The sequence below is a fragment of the Biomphalaria glabrata genome, chromosome 2 (genome assembly GCF_947242115.1).
Source record: "Biomphalaria glabrata chromosome 2, xgBioGlab47.1, whole genome shotgun sequence".
NCBI lineage: Eukaryota > Metazoa > Mollusca > Gastropoda > Planorbidae > Biomphalaria > Biomphalaria glabrata.
The window spans coordinates 31512823-31530265 of NC_074712.1; the positions used below are offsets into that span (position 1 = coordinate 31512823).

At 38.9% G+C, this 17443-nt stretch overlaps 1 protein-coding gene across 1 annotated transcript in view; it reads right to left on the bottom strand.

Annotated features, from left to right (window-relative positions):
- Window positions 1-17443, bottom strand: part of LOC106057934 (uncharacterized) — a 67306-nt gene that overhangs the window by 16450 nt on the left and 33413 nt on the right. The window contains exon 6 of the mRNA XM_056021161.1: window positions 44-17378. Coding sequence (XP_055877136.1) covers window positions 44-17378 — 17335 coding nt within the window. The remainder of the gene's footprint in view (window positions 1-43; window positions 17379-17443) is intronic.

The window sequence follows — 17443 nt, forward strand, 5'->3', positions numbered from 1 at the left end:
TAAATAGTTTTGTCGTTATGAACATGTTTAAAAATGTTATTACCTCTGAAACTTTCTTGCTCCACTAAAGAGCTTGTTGTGGTTTGTGCCTCTTGGGTTGTCTCAGTTGTCTTTGAAGATTCACTTTCGATGCAGGACACATCTCTAATGTCCACTGTGTCTTTTGAGATGGCATACTTTGTCAAGGAAGGATCAGTGTAAACTTGGCTATCAGTTGCATACTTTGTCAAGGAAAGTTCAGTGTAAACTTGGCTATTTGTTGAAGTTGATTGATTTGTTTCAGCACCATTGACAGTTAAAGTTTCAAGTCGGTCAGTCAGCTCGTTTATCTCGTCAAGTTGAGAAGTCCTGTCAGAGTTATTTTCTGTTAAGTCATTGTCGTCATCAACATGGTCGTGCAGTCTTCCAATGCTTTCGGTTGTATCAGTAACATGTGCAGTGTCTTTGTCTTGAAAGTCTTTGTCTTGAAAGTCTTTGTCTTGAAAGTCTTTGTCTTGAAACTCTTTGTCTTTAAAGTCTTTGTCTTGGAACTCTTTGTCTTTTAAGTCTTTGTCTTGGAATTCTTTGTCTTGGTCTTGAAGGTTAACTGGCGGTTTAGTGACTGTCATTAATTCGTTTAAGTCCTCGTGGTCAACAGTAGTTAGGATTAAATCCTCTTGGACACTTAAGTCCGCATTATATTTAAGATTGTCCATATCGTCTTGAGTACGTAATTTGTCCGTCAAAGTTTCTGTCCAGTTGGTTTCTTTGCTTTCATGTTCTACAAGTACATCAGGTGATGATGTGGATATGCTTTCTCTTGTACCACACATAGATACTAACTTTTCTGTCATTTGGTTCAGTTCTTCAATAGTTTGGTACATTTCATCCGTGGAAGTTTCAATAAGGTTCGTTTCCATTACAGAATCTTTCTCATGTGTATTTCCTGAATCATCGTTACTCTCTGTCTTGTTGATGTTGTTCATAAAGCTTTCATTTGTGTAGAGTACACTGCCATCTGTTCCATCTGATAGATCAATGCTCTTCATCGAAGATTGGGTTTCTTTTGCACTCTGGATATTGTCTTCAATACGTTCAACGTTCAAGTATTCACTCACTTGATCTTCTCTTGTGTAGTTGAAGTTATCCGGCTGTTCGACTTGTTCAGATTGAGTTTCAGTAAAGGATGCATCTTTGGCGTCATAGTACATGTCCTCAAAAGCCGAGTTATCCACAGTGTAAAATATTTCAGAATCCTGGTTCTTCAGAGTAACCAGTTTGCGGCGATGAGCTAGTTCATCCTCTTCTGCTGAGTGCAGAAAACTGACCCGCTTCTTGCTTGTCTGAACTGCATCCTTTCCGATCTCCTTGGGTTCACTGTTTTCCTCCCCTGGAAGTTGATGCTGAGTTTCTGTTAGGAAATGTTTCTCGTTTGCCTTCTGTCTTTCTGTTTCATTGTGAAGCAGACTTGGGTGTTGGAGCACTTGTAGCTCAGGTTCTAAACTGGTCGGCGCGTTTTCTTCAGAATCTTCATACTCAAAAGTCTCAATGTTTTCATGTTCATATTCCTCACTGTCTGAAGAGCTTTCTTCCCGACACGTCCGCTGCAAAATATCAGAATATTCTTTTATGTTTTGCATGAGGTATAACATTTCTCTTTGTTCCGAAAGTTCGTTGTTTCCATGGTCAGAGTTATTGTGTTCACTCTTATCATCATCAGTTTCTTCTTTCTTTTCATCATTTTCTTCAAGCGTACTAATCATCTCTATGTATTGGTCGTTGTCCTCTAAACAGTGATCATTTTTACTCAGTTCTTGGTTCTCTTGATCATATCCCTTTAGCTCGGTTTCTTCAGCTTTATAACTGAGGTATTCAATTTGTTCGTTTCCTTCCAGACCTTTGTCTTTGTTCTGACTGCTAAGGTACTCAGTCTGTTGGCGGTCTTCTATTAAACAATCCTCTTTTCTTTCATCTTCACTTGGCTCATTTTCACTTGGTTCATCCTCACTTTGTTCATCACCACTTTGTTCTTCCTCACTTTTTGTACACGTCTTTTCGACAGCAATCTCAGTTAAGAAAACATTATCAAATAGATTATTGGTTTCTGTGTTTTCGTTTTCCAGGTTACATTTTCCTAATGCTTCACTGAGGGAGTTCACCCCTTGTTCCAATTGTTGCTTGGCGTCTTCACGTTGTACAGAGTTGTCAAAATGCTGTACAACTTCATTAGATTGATTTTCAATGTCTTTAGATTGTTGTATATCATCTTCTTCCAACTGTTTGGGACCTTCATCAAATTGTTGTACATCTTTATCAGATTGTTTTATAACTTCTACATATTCTTGTACCTCCTCATCAGATTGTTGATCCTCCTCACCAGATTGTTGACCCTCCTCATCAGATTGTTGACCCTCCTCACTAGATTGTTGACCCTCCTCATCAGATTGTTGACCCTCCTCATCAGATTGTTGACCCTCCTCACCAGATTGTTGACCCTCCTCATCAGATTGATGACCTTCCTTATCAGATTGTTGGCCCTCATCATCAGATTGTTGTAAGCCTTCATCGGATTCTGTTTCCTCTTCATAAGACAGTTCTTCAACTTTATAAGAATGTTGTTCTTGCTCATCTTCTAATTCATTTAATTGATATTTTTTCTCGTCATGAGCAATCTGTTGTTTACTCCCGTCAAAATCGACATTGTCTTGGAAGTCTAACCCTTGCTCCCAACTTTCTTCTTTTTCGTCCGCACTCTCTTCATCATCTCCTTCATTTGGCTTGTCATCGTCCACACCCTCGTTGTCATCTTCTTCGCTATCGTCATTTACGCTTAGCAAATCTTCTTCGTCAGTTTCCTCCCTACCTTCATTGATTGCATCATTGGTTACTTTTTTGCTTTCTTCTTCAGAAAAGTCCAAACTGATTTCGTCTTGAATGTTTTGGTCATCTTGTAATTGTGCTTTGGAATCATCCCTCTGAAAGTTTGTGCCGGCACTGCATCCTGACTCTATGTCTGTTAACATCGTCTCCTTGATTGTGAAATCGAAACGGGAGCTGATGTCTATAGAGTCGCTTTTTGCAGCTGCAGTGCCAGGCTCGTTCGGTGTTGGCACAGTCATGTACTCTGCCTCTGGGCTATTACACCTCCTGACTTCGTTGACTCCATGCTCCCCAATGTCAATCTCATGGACGGGGTGAAAGCTGTCTTCAAATGTCTGGAGGCTAACACTAGTCACATGACAAGCGCTACCGTGTTCACTTTCTTCCTGACGATTCCCTTCATTTTCATCCGTTCTGGTGGAAGATGGACTTTCTGGTCGATTCACGAGGTTCATATCTGTTGTGGTTAAAAGTTCTGTTTCAATTTCGTCTGCACACGTTGGGTGTTCTACCATACCAAAAGCTTCTAACATTTTGACAACATCGGGGTCTGCTGATTCGTGTGAGTCCACGGAGGATGTAGAGTTACGTTTTGTTAGACGGCTCATGTCCTGATCAGTAATACCAAATACTTCAAGCATATCATGAAGACTGTCACTGGGTTTTTCTTCACATTTCTCGGATCTAGCACTTTCACTAAAGCTAAACTGTATTTTTGGTTTTAATGGAGAATGACTTGGTTCAGATAAAGCATCCTGGTGATTCTTACTGGCAAAATCTATTTCGTCATCTGAAGCAAAAGATTTATTAAACTTTTCAAGACTCTTTTGAGAAACGATCCCGAATTCAGGCTGTGTATCATTTTGTTGAAGTATTGGCTTAATGAGCTCGTCTTCTTGAGCCTCTGGGCTGAGTGGTCTGGTTATAACATCGGTAGAATCAACAGTCGAAATCACTTCCATCTCTGCACAATCAGACAGTGTAGATAGCCATTCAAGACATTTGCGTGTGTCACCGTCTAAGTCATGCCTATCCGGTGTTGGTTCTTTCTTGGATTCAGGTAAAGTATCTTCATTTTGCTTAGCATTTATTTCTGTGTCTTCAGTTTGTATAGGACCCTCAGTCTCTTTACATTGTTCTTCAGGACTTGATGTTTTTGGGGTACTTTCATTTGATACATTTTTTCTGCTCGTTTGTTCAACGCCTTTTGGTTTGACTGACGATTTCATCCAATGTGGTAAGAATATATCTTCAGGATGGGCTAGCCTGGATTTTTCATCTTGGATTCTAGACACTGTGTCATCAGTTGGTGATGTAGCTGGTTCAGTAGATGCAGCATGTATTGGTTCTACCTTATGAATTATAACTTCTCCTGATTTCCGTTGCACAATATCTTGAGCCGAGGAAGCCTCTTTCTCTGAATGGAGATCGGATGGAATTTCTCCCAAGAACATAGATTCACTTAGTAAGAAGATGTCATTTATTTGTAGTGGTGTCAGTGATGGGGGGCATGGCAATCGCATACTGTTGTCACTTTGCTTTTCAATCACTGCCTCTTCTTCATCAGTCTCGACAGTCTCTTCATCACTTACATCTTCAACATCACTGCTAACTTCGCTCTTGTTTTCAGGCTCTTTTTCAGCTAGTTCCTGTCCACTATCCCCGATAGCAGTATCATTCAAATTGTCGGGAGCTCTTTCTTCTAGTGCTAGCTCAATGTCGTTATTAATAGACGTTGCTGTTTCTTGTGTGCGCAGCTTATCTAGTCTTTCTTTGAAATTCTCTTCTTCTGCATCATCATCGTATTCATAGTCACCACTTCGTTCGGAATCTTTGGAAGTTTCAAACTCTTCGAACTCATCTCCTTCATTGTCATTTAGTTCTCCAGAGGAGATCATTTCTTTCTTTTCAAAAACATTATCAGCATTGTCTTTTAAGTCCTCATTATGATTTTTATCGTCTCGTGATGATTCTTGTTTGTGTAAATATGTCTCATTGTCATTTGTATCTTTGTGGTCGTCATCACTTTGCCTCTTATCATCTAATTGGTCTTTATCGTTTTCTTTGTTGTCATAGTCTTTGCTCTCCTCATCATTATTATCATCATCTTCATCATCTATATCGTCGTCATCATCTTGATCTTCGCCATCGTTATCATCATCATCATCTTCTTCATCTTCGTCATCTTCATCAGTATCATCTTTTTTCTCGTTCTCATTCTCTTCCAACTCTTCTGAATCTTCTTTCACATTCTCATCCTTGTTTATATCTCTAGCAGTGAGCAAGTCCTGCTTTTCTATATGCTCTTCAGCTTCAGTTTGATCGACTAGAACTGAAGCCTTTTCAAGGTGTTCACATTCCAGTTTAAAATTGTTGTCGATAGCAAGTTTTGTATGACCCTCGATATCATCATCTTCACTTTCGTCTGCCTGATAAAGTTGTCGGTGAGCTTCATCTTCTGTGGCACTATCGCTTTGAACATCTTCAGTCTCTGATTCATCAACAGACTCGGGTGACGAAGTTTCACCATCGACAAACTCTTCTTTCTCAACATGCTGGCTACTCGGGCTAACTAGGATCACCGTTTCTAACTGAGGTTTAGGAGAACTACCGAGACTCTGAGAGGAAAGTTGCAAATCGTCAGAATGATCACTTTCTTCTTCGCTGTTCCTATCATCGTAATCGCTTCCAGCTGTATTATCAATATAGTTTTCCATTTTTTCTTTGTCGGCAATGTCTTCTACTATGCTATCTTTACTTGTTTCAAAATCTTCAGAAGCCTGAATATGAGATGTTGCAAGAAGTGGGCGCTCAAGAAGTAAAGCCGCTACCTTTGTATCTTCAAAACCTTCAGCTTTATTGACGATGACGTCATCAATATCTGTTTCTTTGTTACAATATTTCGGCATGTTATGGTCGACCTCAACTTGAGAAGTGTCATCTTGATAACCTGGAAAGAGAGTTACGCTGCTTTCTGTTAAAATTTCTTCTTTATTGACAATTTCAGAGTGGGGAAGACATTCATAACTTATGTCATCAAAAACTTCCCCATTTTTAAATGAAACATCTAAGTGTTTTGCAACATGTGTAATATTTTGTTCCACTATTTCTTCTTTTATAGTCTCTGCCAAAAAATTTGTATACACTTCCGAGGTAAAATGATTCTGATCATCGGTTTCTTCATCTAAAGTTTCTTTGTTCATTTTGTGTTCCTCTTTTCTTTCAAATATGTCTGGAGCAATTTCTTCAGAGACTTCTGTTTCCAAGTTATCTTGTGTCAAGATATTTTCACCAGAAGTACTAACAGATTCTTGTTCATCTTCGAAATCACTCAAGACTTGTAGTGCAATTTGTTCTTCAATGTTTTCAACTGATTCTGTGTGTTCGTCTACTGCGTCTTTTCTTTCTTCAGAAGTACTTTCTTCTTCGTATTGAGATTCCTTAGGCAAGATTTCTTGTTGCTCAAAAGAGACTTCAATTTCAGAGCCCAGCTCAACATCATTGTCTTCTGCAAAGCTTTCGTTGAATTCTGGTAGGCTTTCTGTGGGCTGAGAGAAGGGAACATTTTGTTGTAGAATTGGTTTGATCCATTCATCATCAAAAGCTTCAGGACTGGAAGGTCTGACCAACACATTGTCATTTTCATGGTCATAAATATGGGTCTCAACTGTATCTGACTCAGTAGCGAAACCTTCCTGAACAAATGTGTCTGGAGCAATTTCTTCAGAGACTTCTGTTTCCAAGTTATCTTGAGTAAAGATGTTTTCACCAGAAGTACTAACAGATTCTTGTTCATCTTCGAAATCACTCAAGACTTGTGGTGCAATTTGTTCTTCAATGTTTTCAACTGATTCTGTGTGTTCGTCTACTGCGTCTTTTCTTTCTTCAGAAGTACTTTCTTCTTCGTATTGAGATTCCTTAGGCAAGATTTCTTGTTGCTCAAAAGAGACTTCAATTTCAGAGCTCAGCTCAACATCATTGTCTTCTGCAAAGCTTTCGTTGAATTCAGGTAGGCTTTCTGTGGGCTGAGAGAAGGGAACATTTTGTTGTAGAATTGGTTTGATCCATTCATCATCAAAAGCTTCAGGACTGGAAGGTCTGACCAACACATTGTCATTTTCATGGTCATAAATATGGGTCTCAACTGTATCTGACTCAGTAGCGAAACCTTCCTGAACAAATGTGTCTGGAGCAATTTCTTCAGAGACTTCTGTTTCCAAGTTATCTTGTGTCAAGATATTTTCACCAGAAGTACTAACAGATTCTTGTTCATCTTCAAAATCACTCAAGACTTGTGGTGCAATTTGTTCTTCAATGTTTTCAACTGTGTCTGTGTGTTCGTCTACTGCGTCTTTTCTTTCTTCAGAAGTACTTTCTTCTTCGTATTGAGATTCCTTAGGCAAGATTTCTTGTTGCTCAAAAGAGACTTCAATTTCAGAGCCCAGCTCAACATCATTGTCTTCTGCAAAGCTTTCGTTGAATTCTGGTAGGCTTTCTGTGGGCTGAGAGGAGGCAACATTTTGTTGTAGAATTGGTTTGATCCATTCATCATCAAAAGCTTCAGGACTGGAAGGTCTGACTAACACATTGTCATTTTCATGGTCATAAATATGGGTCTCAACTGTATCTGACTCAGTAGCGAAACCTTCCTGAACAAATGTGTCTGGAGCAATTTCTTCAGAGACTTCTGTTTCCAAGTTATCTTGAGTAAAGATGTTTTCACCAGAAGTACTAACAGATTCTTGTTCATCTTCGAAATCACTCAAGACTTGTAGTGCAATTTGTTCTTCAATGTTTTCAACTGATTCTGTGTGTTCGTCTACTGCGTCTTTTCTTTCTTCAGAAGTACTTTCTTCTTCGTATTGAGATTCCTTAGGCGAGATTTCTTGTTGCTCAAAAGAGACTTCAATTTCAGAGCCCAGCTCAACATCATTGTCTTCTGCAAAGCTTTCGTTGAATTCTGGTAGGCTTTCTGTGGGCTGAGAGGAGGCAACATTTTGTTGTAGAATTGGTTTGATCCATTCATCATCGAAAGCTTCAGGACTGGAAGGTCTGACCAACACATTGTCATTTTCATGGTCATAAATATGGGTCTCAACTGTATCTGACTCAGTAGCGAAACCTTCCTGAACAAATGTGTCTGGAGCAATTTCTTCAGAGACTTCTGTTTCCAAGTTATCTTGTGTAAAGATGTTTTCACCAGAAGTACTAACAGATTCTTGTTCATCTTCAAAATCACTCAAGACTTGTAGTGCAATTTGTTCTTCAATGTTTTCAACTGATTCTGTGTGTTCGTCTACTGCGTCTTTTCTTTCTTCAGAAGTACTTTCTTCTTCGTATTGAGATTCCTTAGGCAAGATTTCTTGTTGCTCAAAAGAGACTTCAATTTCAGAGCCCAGCTCAACATCATTGTCTTCTGCAAAGCTTTCGTTGAATTCTGGTAGGCTTTCTGTGGGCTGAGAGAAGGGAACATTTTGTTGTAGAATTGGTTTGATCCATTCATCATCAAAAGCTTCAGGACTGGAAGGTCTGACTAACACATTGTCATTTTCATGGTCATAAATATGGGTCTCAACTGTATCTGACTCAGTAGCGAAACCTTCCTGAACAAATGTGTCTGGAGCAATTTCTTCAGAGACTTCTGTTTCCAAGTTATCTTGTGTCAAGATATTTTCACCAGAAGTACTAACAGATTCTTGTTCATCTTCAAAATCACTCAAGACTTGTAGTGCAATTTGTTCTTCAATGTTTTCAACTGATTCTGTGTGTTCGTCTACTGCGTCTTTTCTTTCTTCAGAAGTACTTTCTTCTTCGTATTGAGATTCCTTAGGCAAGATTTCTTGTTGCTCAAAAGAGACTTCAATTTCAGAGCCCAGCTCAACATCATTGTCTTCTGCAAAGCTTTCGTTGAATTCTGGTAGGCTTTCTGTGGGCTGAGAGAAGGGAACATTTTGTTGTAGAATTGGTTTGATCCATTCATCATCAAAAGCTTCAGGACTGGAAGAGCTGACTAACACATTGTCATTTTCATGGTCATAAATATGGGTCTCAACTGTATCTGACTCAGTAGCGAAACCTTCCTGAACAAATGTGTCTGGAGCAATTTCTTCAGAGACTTCTGTTTCCAAGTTATCTTGTGTCAAGATATTTTCACCAGAAGTACTAACAGATTCTTGTTCATCTTCAAAAACACTCAAGACTTGTGGTGCAATTTGTTCTTCAATGTTTTCAACTGTGTCTGTGTGTTCGTCTACTGCGTCTTTTCTTTCTTCAGAAGTACTTTCTTCTTCGTATTGAGATTCCTTAGGCAAGATTTCTTGTTGCTCAAAAGAGACTTCAATTTCAGAGCCCAGCTCAACATCATTGTCTTCTGCAAAGCTTTCGTTGAATTCTGGTAGGCTTTCTGTGGGCTGAGAGGAGGCAACATTTTGTTGTAGAATTGGTTTGATCCATTCATCATCAAAAGCTTCAGGACTGGAAGGTCTGACCAACACATTGTCATTTTCATGGTCATAAATATGGGTCTCAACTGTATCTGACTCAGTAGCGAAACCTTCCTGAACAAATGTGTCTGGAGCAATTTCTTCAGAGACTTCTGTTTCCAAGTTATCTTGTGTCAAGATATTTTCACCAGAAGTACTAACAGATTCTTGTTCATCTTCAAAATCACTCAAGACTTGTGGTGCAATTTGTTCTTCAATGTTTTCAACTGTGTCTGTGTGTTCGTCTACTGCGTCTTTTCTTTCTTCAGAAGTACTTTCTTCTTCGTATTGAGATTCCTTAGGCAAGATTTCTTGTTGCTCAAAAGAGACTTCAATTTCAGAGCCCAGCTCAACATCATTGTCTTCTGCAAAGCTTTCGTTGAATTCTGGTAGGCTTTCTGTGGGCTGAGAGGAGGCAACATTTTGTTGTAGAATTGGTTTGATCCATTCATCATCAAAAGCTTCAGGACTGGAAGGTCTGACCAACACATTGTCATTTTCATGGTCATAAATATGGGTCTCAACTGTATCTGACTCAGTAGCGAAACCTTCCTGAACAAATGTGTCTGGAGCAATTTCTTCAGAGACTTCTGTTTCCAAGTTATCTTGAGTAAAGATTTTTTCACCAGAAGTACTAACAGATTCTTGTTCATCTTCGAAATCACTCAAGATTTGTAGTGCAATTTGTTCTTCAATGTTTTCAACTGATTCTGTGTGTTCGTCTACTGCGTCTTTTCTTTCTTCAGAAGTACTTTCTTCTTCGTATTGAGATTCCTTAGGCAAGATTTCTTGTTGCTCAAAAGAGACTTCAATTTCAGAGCCCAGCTCAACATCATTGTCTTCTGCAAAGCTTTCGTTGAATTCTGGTAGGCTTTCTGTGGGCTGAGAGGAGGCAACATTTTGTTGTAGAATTGGTTTGATCCATTCATCATCAAAAGCTTCAGGACTGGAAGGTCTGACCAACACATTGTCATTTTCATGGTCATAAATATGGGTCTCAACTGTATCTGACTCAGTAGCGAAACCTTCCTGAACAAATGTGTCTGGAGCAATTTCTTCAGAGACTTCTGTTTCCAAGTTATCTTGTGTAAAGATGTTTTCACCAGAAGTACTAACAGATTCTTGTTCATCTTCAAAATCACTCAAGACTTGTAGTGCAATTTGTTCTTCAATGTTTTCAACTGATTCTGTGTGTTCGTCTACTGCGTCTTTTCTTTCTTCAGAAGTACTTTCTTCTTCGTATTGAGATTCCTTAGGCAAGATTTCTTGTTGCTCAAAAGAGACTTCAATTTCAGAGCCCAGCTCAACATCATTGTCTTCTGCAAAGCTTTCGTTGAATTCTGGTAGGCTTTCTGTGGGCTGAGAGAAGGGAACATTTTGTTGTAGAATTGGTTTGATCCATTCATCATCAAAAGCTTCAGGACTGGAAGGTCTGACTAACACATTGTCATTTTCATGGTCATAAATATGGGTCTCAACTGTATCTGACTCAGTAGCGAAACCTTCCTGAACAAATGTGTCTGGAGCAATTTCTTCAGAGACTTCTGTTTCCAAGTTATCTTGAGTAAAGATTTTTTCACCAGAAGTACTAACAGATTCTTTTTCATCTTCGAAATCACTCAAGATTTGTAGTGCAATTTGTTCTTCAATGTTTTCAACTGATTCTGTGTGTTCGTCTACTGCGTCTTTTCTTTCTTCAGAAGTACTTTCTTCTTCGTATTGAGATTCCTTAGGCAAGATTTCTTGTTGCTCAAAAGAGACTTCAATTTCAGAGCCCAGCTCAACATCATTGTCTTCTGCAAAGCTTTCGTTGAATTCTGGTAGGCTTTCTGTGGGCTGAGAGGAGGCAACATTTTGTTGTAGAATTGGTTTGATCCATTCATCATCAAAAGCTTCAGGACTGGAAGGTCTGACCAACACATTGTCATTTTCATGGTCATAAATATGGGTCTCAACTGTATCTGACTCAGTAGCGAAACCTTCCTGAACAAATGTGTCTGGAGCAATTTCTTCAGAGAATTCTGTTTCCAAGTTATCTTGTGTCAAGATATTTTCACCAGAAGTACTAACAGATTCTTGTTCATCTTCAAAATCACTCAAGACTTGTGGTGCAATTTGTTCTTCAATATTTTCAACTGTGTCTGTGTGTTCGTCTACTGCGTCTTTTCTTTCTTCAGAAGTACTTTCTTCTTCGTATTGAGATTCCTTAGGCAAGATTTCTTGTTGCTCAAAAGAGACTTCAATTTCAGAGCCCAGCTCAACATCATTGTCTTCTGCAAAGCTTTCGTTGAATTCTGGTAGGCTTTCTGTGGGCTGAGAGGAGGCAACATTTTGTTGTAGAATTGGTTTGATCCATTCATCATCAAAAGCTTCAGGACTGGAAGGTCTGACCAACACATTGTCATTTTCATGGTCATAAATATGGGTCTCAACTGTATCTGACTCAGTAGCGAAACCTTCCTGAACAAATGTGTCTGGAGCAATTTCTTCAGAGACTTCTGTTTCCAAGTTATCTTGAGTAAAGATGTTTTCACCAGAAGTACTAACAGATTCTTGTTCATCTTCGAAATCACTCAAGATTTGTAGTGCAATTTGTTCTTCAATGTTTTCAACTGATTCTGTGTGTTCGTCTACTGCGTCTTTTCTTTCTTCAGAAGTACTTTCTTCTTCGTATTGAGATTCCTTAGGCAAGATTTCTTGTTGCTCAAAAGAGACTTCAATTTCAGAGCCCAGCTTCACATCATTGTCTTCTGCAAAGCTTTCGTTGAGATCTGGTAGGCTTTCTGTGGGCTGAGAGGAGGCAACATTTTGTTGTAGAATTGGTTTGATCCATTCATCATCAAAAGCTTCAGGACTGGAAGGTCTGACCAACACATTGTCATTTTCATGGTCATAAATATGGGTCTCAACTGTATCTGACTCAGTAGCGAAACCTTCCTGAACAAATGTGTCTGGAGCAATTTCTTCAGAGACTTCTGTTTCCAAGTTATCTTGTGTCAAGATATTTTCACCAGAAGTACTAACAGATTCTTGTTCATCTTCAAAATCACTCAAGACTTGTAGTGCAATTTGTTCTTCAATGTTTTCAACTGATTCTGTGTGTTCGTCTACTGCGTCTTTTCTTTCTTCAGAAGTACTTTCTTCTTCGTATTGAGATTCCTTAGGCAAGATTTCTTGTTGCTCAAAAGAGACTTCAATTTCAGAGCCCAGCTCAACATCATTGTCTTCTGCAAAGCTTTCGTTGAATTCTGGTAGGCTTTCTGTGGGCTGAGAGAAGGGAACATTTTGTTGTAGAATTGGTTTGATCCATTCATCATCAAAAGCTTCAGGACTGGAAGAGCTGACTAACACATTGTCATTTTCATGGTCATAAATATGGGTCTCAACTGTATCTGACTCAGTAGCGAAACCTTCCTGAACAAATGTGTCTGGAGCAATTTCTTCAGAGACTTCTGTTTCCAAGTTATCTTGTGTCAAGATATTTTCACCAGAAGTACTAACAGATTCTTGTTCATCTTCAAAATCACTCAAGACTTGTGGTGCAATTTGTTCTTCAATGTTTTCAACTGTGTCTGTGTGTTCGTCTACTGCGTCTTTTCTTTCTTCAGAAGTACTTTCTTCTTCGTATTGAGATTCCTTAGGCAAGATTTCTTGTTGCTCAAAAGAGACTTCAATTTCAGAGCCCAGCTCAACATCATTGTCTTCTGCAAAGCTTTCGTTGAATTCTGGTAGGCTTTCTGTGGGCTGAGAGGAGGCAACATTTTGTTGTAGAATTGGTTTGATCCATTCATCATCAAAAGCTTCAGGACTGGAAGGTCTGACCAACACATTGTCATTTTCATGGTCATAAATATGGGTCTCAACTGTATCTGACTCAGTAGCGAAACCTTCCTGAACAAATGTGTCTGGAGCAATTTCTTCAGAGACTTCTGTTTCCAAGTTATCTTGTGTCAAGATATTTTCACCAGAAGTACTAACAGATTCTTGTTCATCTTCAAAATCACTCAAGACTTGTAGTGCAATTTGTTCTTCAATGTTTTCAACTGATTCTGTGTGTTCGTCTACTGCGTCTTTTCTTTCTTCAGAAGTACTTTCTTCTTCGTATTGAGATTCCTTAGGCAAGATTTCTTGTTGCTCAAAAGAGACTTCAATTTCAGAGCCCAGCTCAACATCATTGTCTTCTGCAAAGCTTTCGTTGAATTCTGGTAGGCTTTCTGTGGGCTGAGAGAAGGGAACATTTTGTTGTAGAATTGGTTTGATCCATTCATCATCAAAAGCTTCAGGACTGGAAGAGCTGACTAACACATTGTCATTTTCATGGTCATAAATATGGGTCTCAACTGTATCTGACTCAGTAGCGAAACCTTCCTGAACAAATGTGTCTGGAGCAATTTCTTCAGAGACTTCTGTTTCCAAGTTATCTTGTGTCAAGATATTTTCACCAGAAGTACTAACAGATTCTTGTTCATCTTCAAAATCACTCAAGACTTGTGGTGCAATTTGTTCTTCAATGTTTTCAACTGTGTCTGTGTGTTCGTCTACTGCGTCTTTTCTTTCTTCAGAAGTACTTTCTTCTTCGTATTGAGATTCCTTAGGCAAGATTTCTTGTTGCTCAAAAGAGACTTCAATTTCAGAGCCCAGCTCAACATCATTGTCTTCTGCAAAGCTTTCGTTGAATTCTGGTAGGCTTTCTGTGGGCTGAGAGGAGGCAACATTTTGTTGTAGAATTGGTTTGATCCATTCATCATCAAAAGCTTCAGGACTGGAAGGTCTGACCAACACATTGTCATTTTCATGGTCATAAATATGGGTCTCAACTGTATCTGACTCAGTAGCGAAACCTTCCTGAACAAATGTGTCTGGAGCAATTTCTTCAGAGACTTCTGTTTCCAAGTTATCTTGTGTCAAGATATTTTCACCAGAAGTACTAACAGATTCTTGTTCATCTTCAAAATCACTCAAGACTTGTGGTGCAATTTGTTCTTCAATGTTTTCAACTGTGTCTGTGTGTTCGTCTACTGCGTCTTTTCTTTCTTCAGAAGTACTTTCTTCTTCGTATTGAGATTCCTTAGGCAAGATTTCTTGTTGCTCAAAAGAGACTTCAATTTCAGAGCCCAGCTCAACATCATTGTCTTCTGCAAAGCTTTCGTTGAATTCTGGTAGGCTTTCTGTGGGCTGAGAGGAGGCAACATTTTGTTGTAGAATTGGTTTGATCCATTCATCATCAAAAGCTTCAGGACTGGAAGGTCTGACCAACACATTGTCATTTTCATGGTCATAAATATGGGTCTCAACTGTATCTGACTCAGTAGCGAAACCTTCCTGAACAAATGTGTCTGGAGCAATTTCTTCAGAGACTTCTGTTTCCAAGTTATCTTGAGTAAAGATGTTTTCACCAGAAGTACTAACAGATTCTTGTTCATCTTCGAAATCACTCAAGACTTGTAGTGCAATTTGTTCTTCAATGTTTTCAACTGATTCTGTGTGTTCGTCTACTGCGTCTTTTCTTTCTTCAGAAGTACTTTCTTCTTCGTATTGAGATTCCTTAGGCGAGATTTCTTGTTGCTCAAAAGAGACTTCAATTTCAGAGCCCAGCTCAACATCATTGTCTTCTGCAAAGCTTTCGTTGAATTCTGGTAGGCTTTCTGTGGGCTGAGAGGAGGCAACATTTTGTTGTAGAATTGGTTTGATCCATTCATCATCAAAAGCTTCAGGACTGGAAGGTCTGACCAACACATTGTCATTTTCATGGTCATAAATATGGGTCTCAACTGTATCTGACTCAGTAGCGAAACCTTCCTGAACAAATGTGTCTGGAGCAATTTCTTCAGAGACTTCTGTTTCCAAGTTATCTTGTGTAAAGATGTTTTCACCAGAAGTACTAACAGATTCTTGTTCATCTTCAAAATCACTCAAGACTTGTAGTGCAATTTGTTCTTCAATGTTTTCAACTGATTCTGTGTGTTCGTCTACTGCGTCTTTTCTTTCTTCAGAAGTACTTTCTTCTTCGTATTGAGATTCCTTAGGCAAGATTTCTTGTTGCTCAAAAGAGACTTCAATTTCAGAGCCCAGCTCAACATCATTGTCTTCTGCAAAGCTTTCGTTGAATTCTGGTAGGCTTTCTGTGGGCTGAGAGAAGGGAACATTTTGTTGTAGAATTGGTTTGATCCATTCATCATCAAAAGCTTCAGGACTGGAAGGTCTGACTAACACATTGTCATTTTCATGGTCATAAATATGGGTCTCAACTGTATCTGACTCAGTAGCGAAACCTTCCTGAACAAATGTGTCTGGAGCAATTTCTTCAGAGAATTCTGTTTCCAAGTTATCTTGTGTCAAGATATTTTCACCAGAAGTACTAACAGATTCTTGTTCATCTTCAAAAACACTCAAGACTTGTGGTGCAATTTGTTCTTCAATGTTTTCAACTGTGTCTGTGTGTTCGTCTACTGCGTCTTTTCTTTCTTCAGAAGTACTTTCTTCTTCGTATTGAGATTCCTTAGGCAAGATTTCTTGTTGCTCAAAAGAGACTTTAATTTCAGAGCCCAGCTCAACATCATTGTCTTCTGCAAAGCTTTCGTTGAATTCTGGTAGGCTTTCTGTGGGCTGAGAGGAGGCAACATTTTGTTGTAGAATTGGTTTGATCCATTCATCATCAAAAGCTTCAGGACTGGAAGGTCTGACCAACACATTGTCATTTTCATGGTCATAAATATGGGTCTCAACTGTATCTGACTCAGTAGCGAAACCTTCCTGAACAAATGTGTCTGGAGCAATTTCTTCAGAGAATTCTGTTTCCAAGTTATCTTGTGTAAAGATGTTTTCACCAGAAGTACTAACAGATTCTTGTTCATCTTCAAAATCACTCAAGAATTGTGGTGCAATTTGTTCTTCAATGTTTTCAACTGTGTCTGTGTGTTCGTCTACTGCGTCTTTTCTTTCTTCAGAAGTACTTTCTTCTTCGTATTGAGATTCCTTAGGCAAGATTTCTTGTTGCTCAAAAGAGACTTCAATTTCAGAGCCCAGCTCAACATCATTGTCTTCTGCAAAGCTTTCGTTGAATTCTGGTAGGCTTTCTGTGGGCTGAGAGGAGGCAACATTTTGTTGTAGAATTGGTTTGATCCATTCATCATCAAAAGCTTCAGGACTGGAAGGTCTGACCAACACATTGTCATTTTCATGGTCATAAATATGGGTCTCAACTGTATCTGAATCAGTAGCGAAACCTTCCTGAACAAATGTGTCTGGAGCAATTTCTTCAGAGACTTCTGTTTCCAAGTTATCTTGAGTAAAGATGTTTTCACCAGAAGTACTAACAGATTCTTGTTCATCTTCGAAATCACTCAAGATTTGTAGTGCAATTTGTTCTTCAATGTTTTCAACTGATTCTGTGTGTTCGTCTACTGCGTCTTTTCTTTCTTCAGAAGTACTTTCTTCTTCGTATTGAGATTCCTTAGGCAAGATTTCTTGTTGCTCAAAAGAGACTTCAATTTCAGAGCCCAGCTCAACATCATTGTCTTCTGCAAAGCTTTCGTTGAATTCTGGTAGGCTTTCTGTTGGCTGAGAGGAGGCAACATTTTGTTGTAGAATTGGTTTGATCCATTCATCATCAAAAGCTTCAGGACTGGAAGGTCTGACCAACACATTGTCCTTTTCATGGTCATAAATATGGGTCTCAACTGTATCTGACTCAGTAGCGAAACCTTCCTGAACAAATGTGTCTGGAGCAATTTCTTCAGAGAATTCTGTTTCCAAGTTATCTTGTGTCAAGATATTTTCACCAGAAGTACTAACAGATTCTTGTTCATCTTCAAAATCACTCAAGAATTGTGGTGCAATTTGTTCTTCAATGTTTTCAACTGATTCTGTGTGTTCGTCTACTGCGTCTTTTCTTTCTTCAGAAGTACTTTCTTCTTCGTATTGAGATTCCTTAGGCAAGATTTCTTGTTGCTCAAAAGAGACTTCAATTTCAGAGCCCAGCTCAACATCATTGTCTTCTGCAAAGCTTTCGTTGAATTCTGGTAGGCTTTCTGTGGGCTGAGAGAAAGGAACATTTTGTTGTAGAATTGGTTTGATCCATTCATCATTAAAAGCTTCAGGAC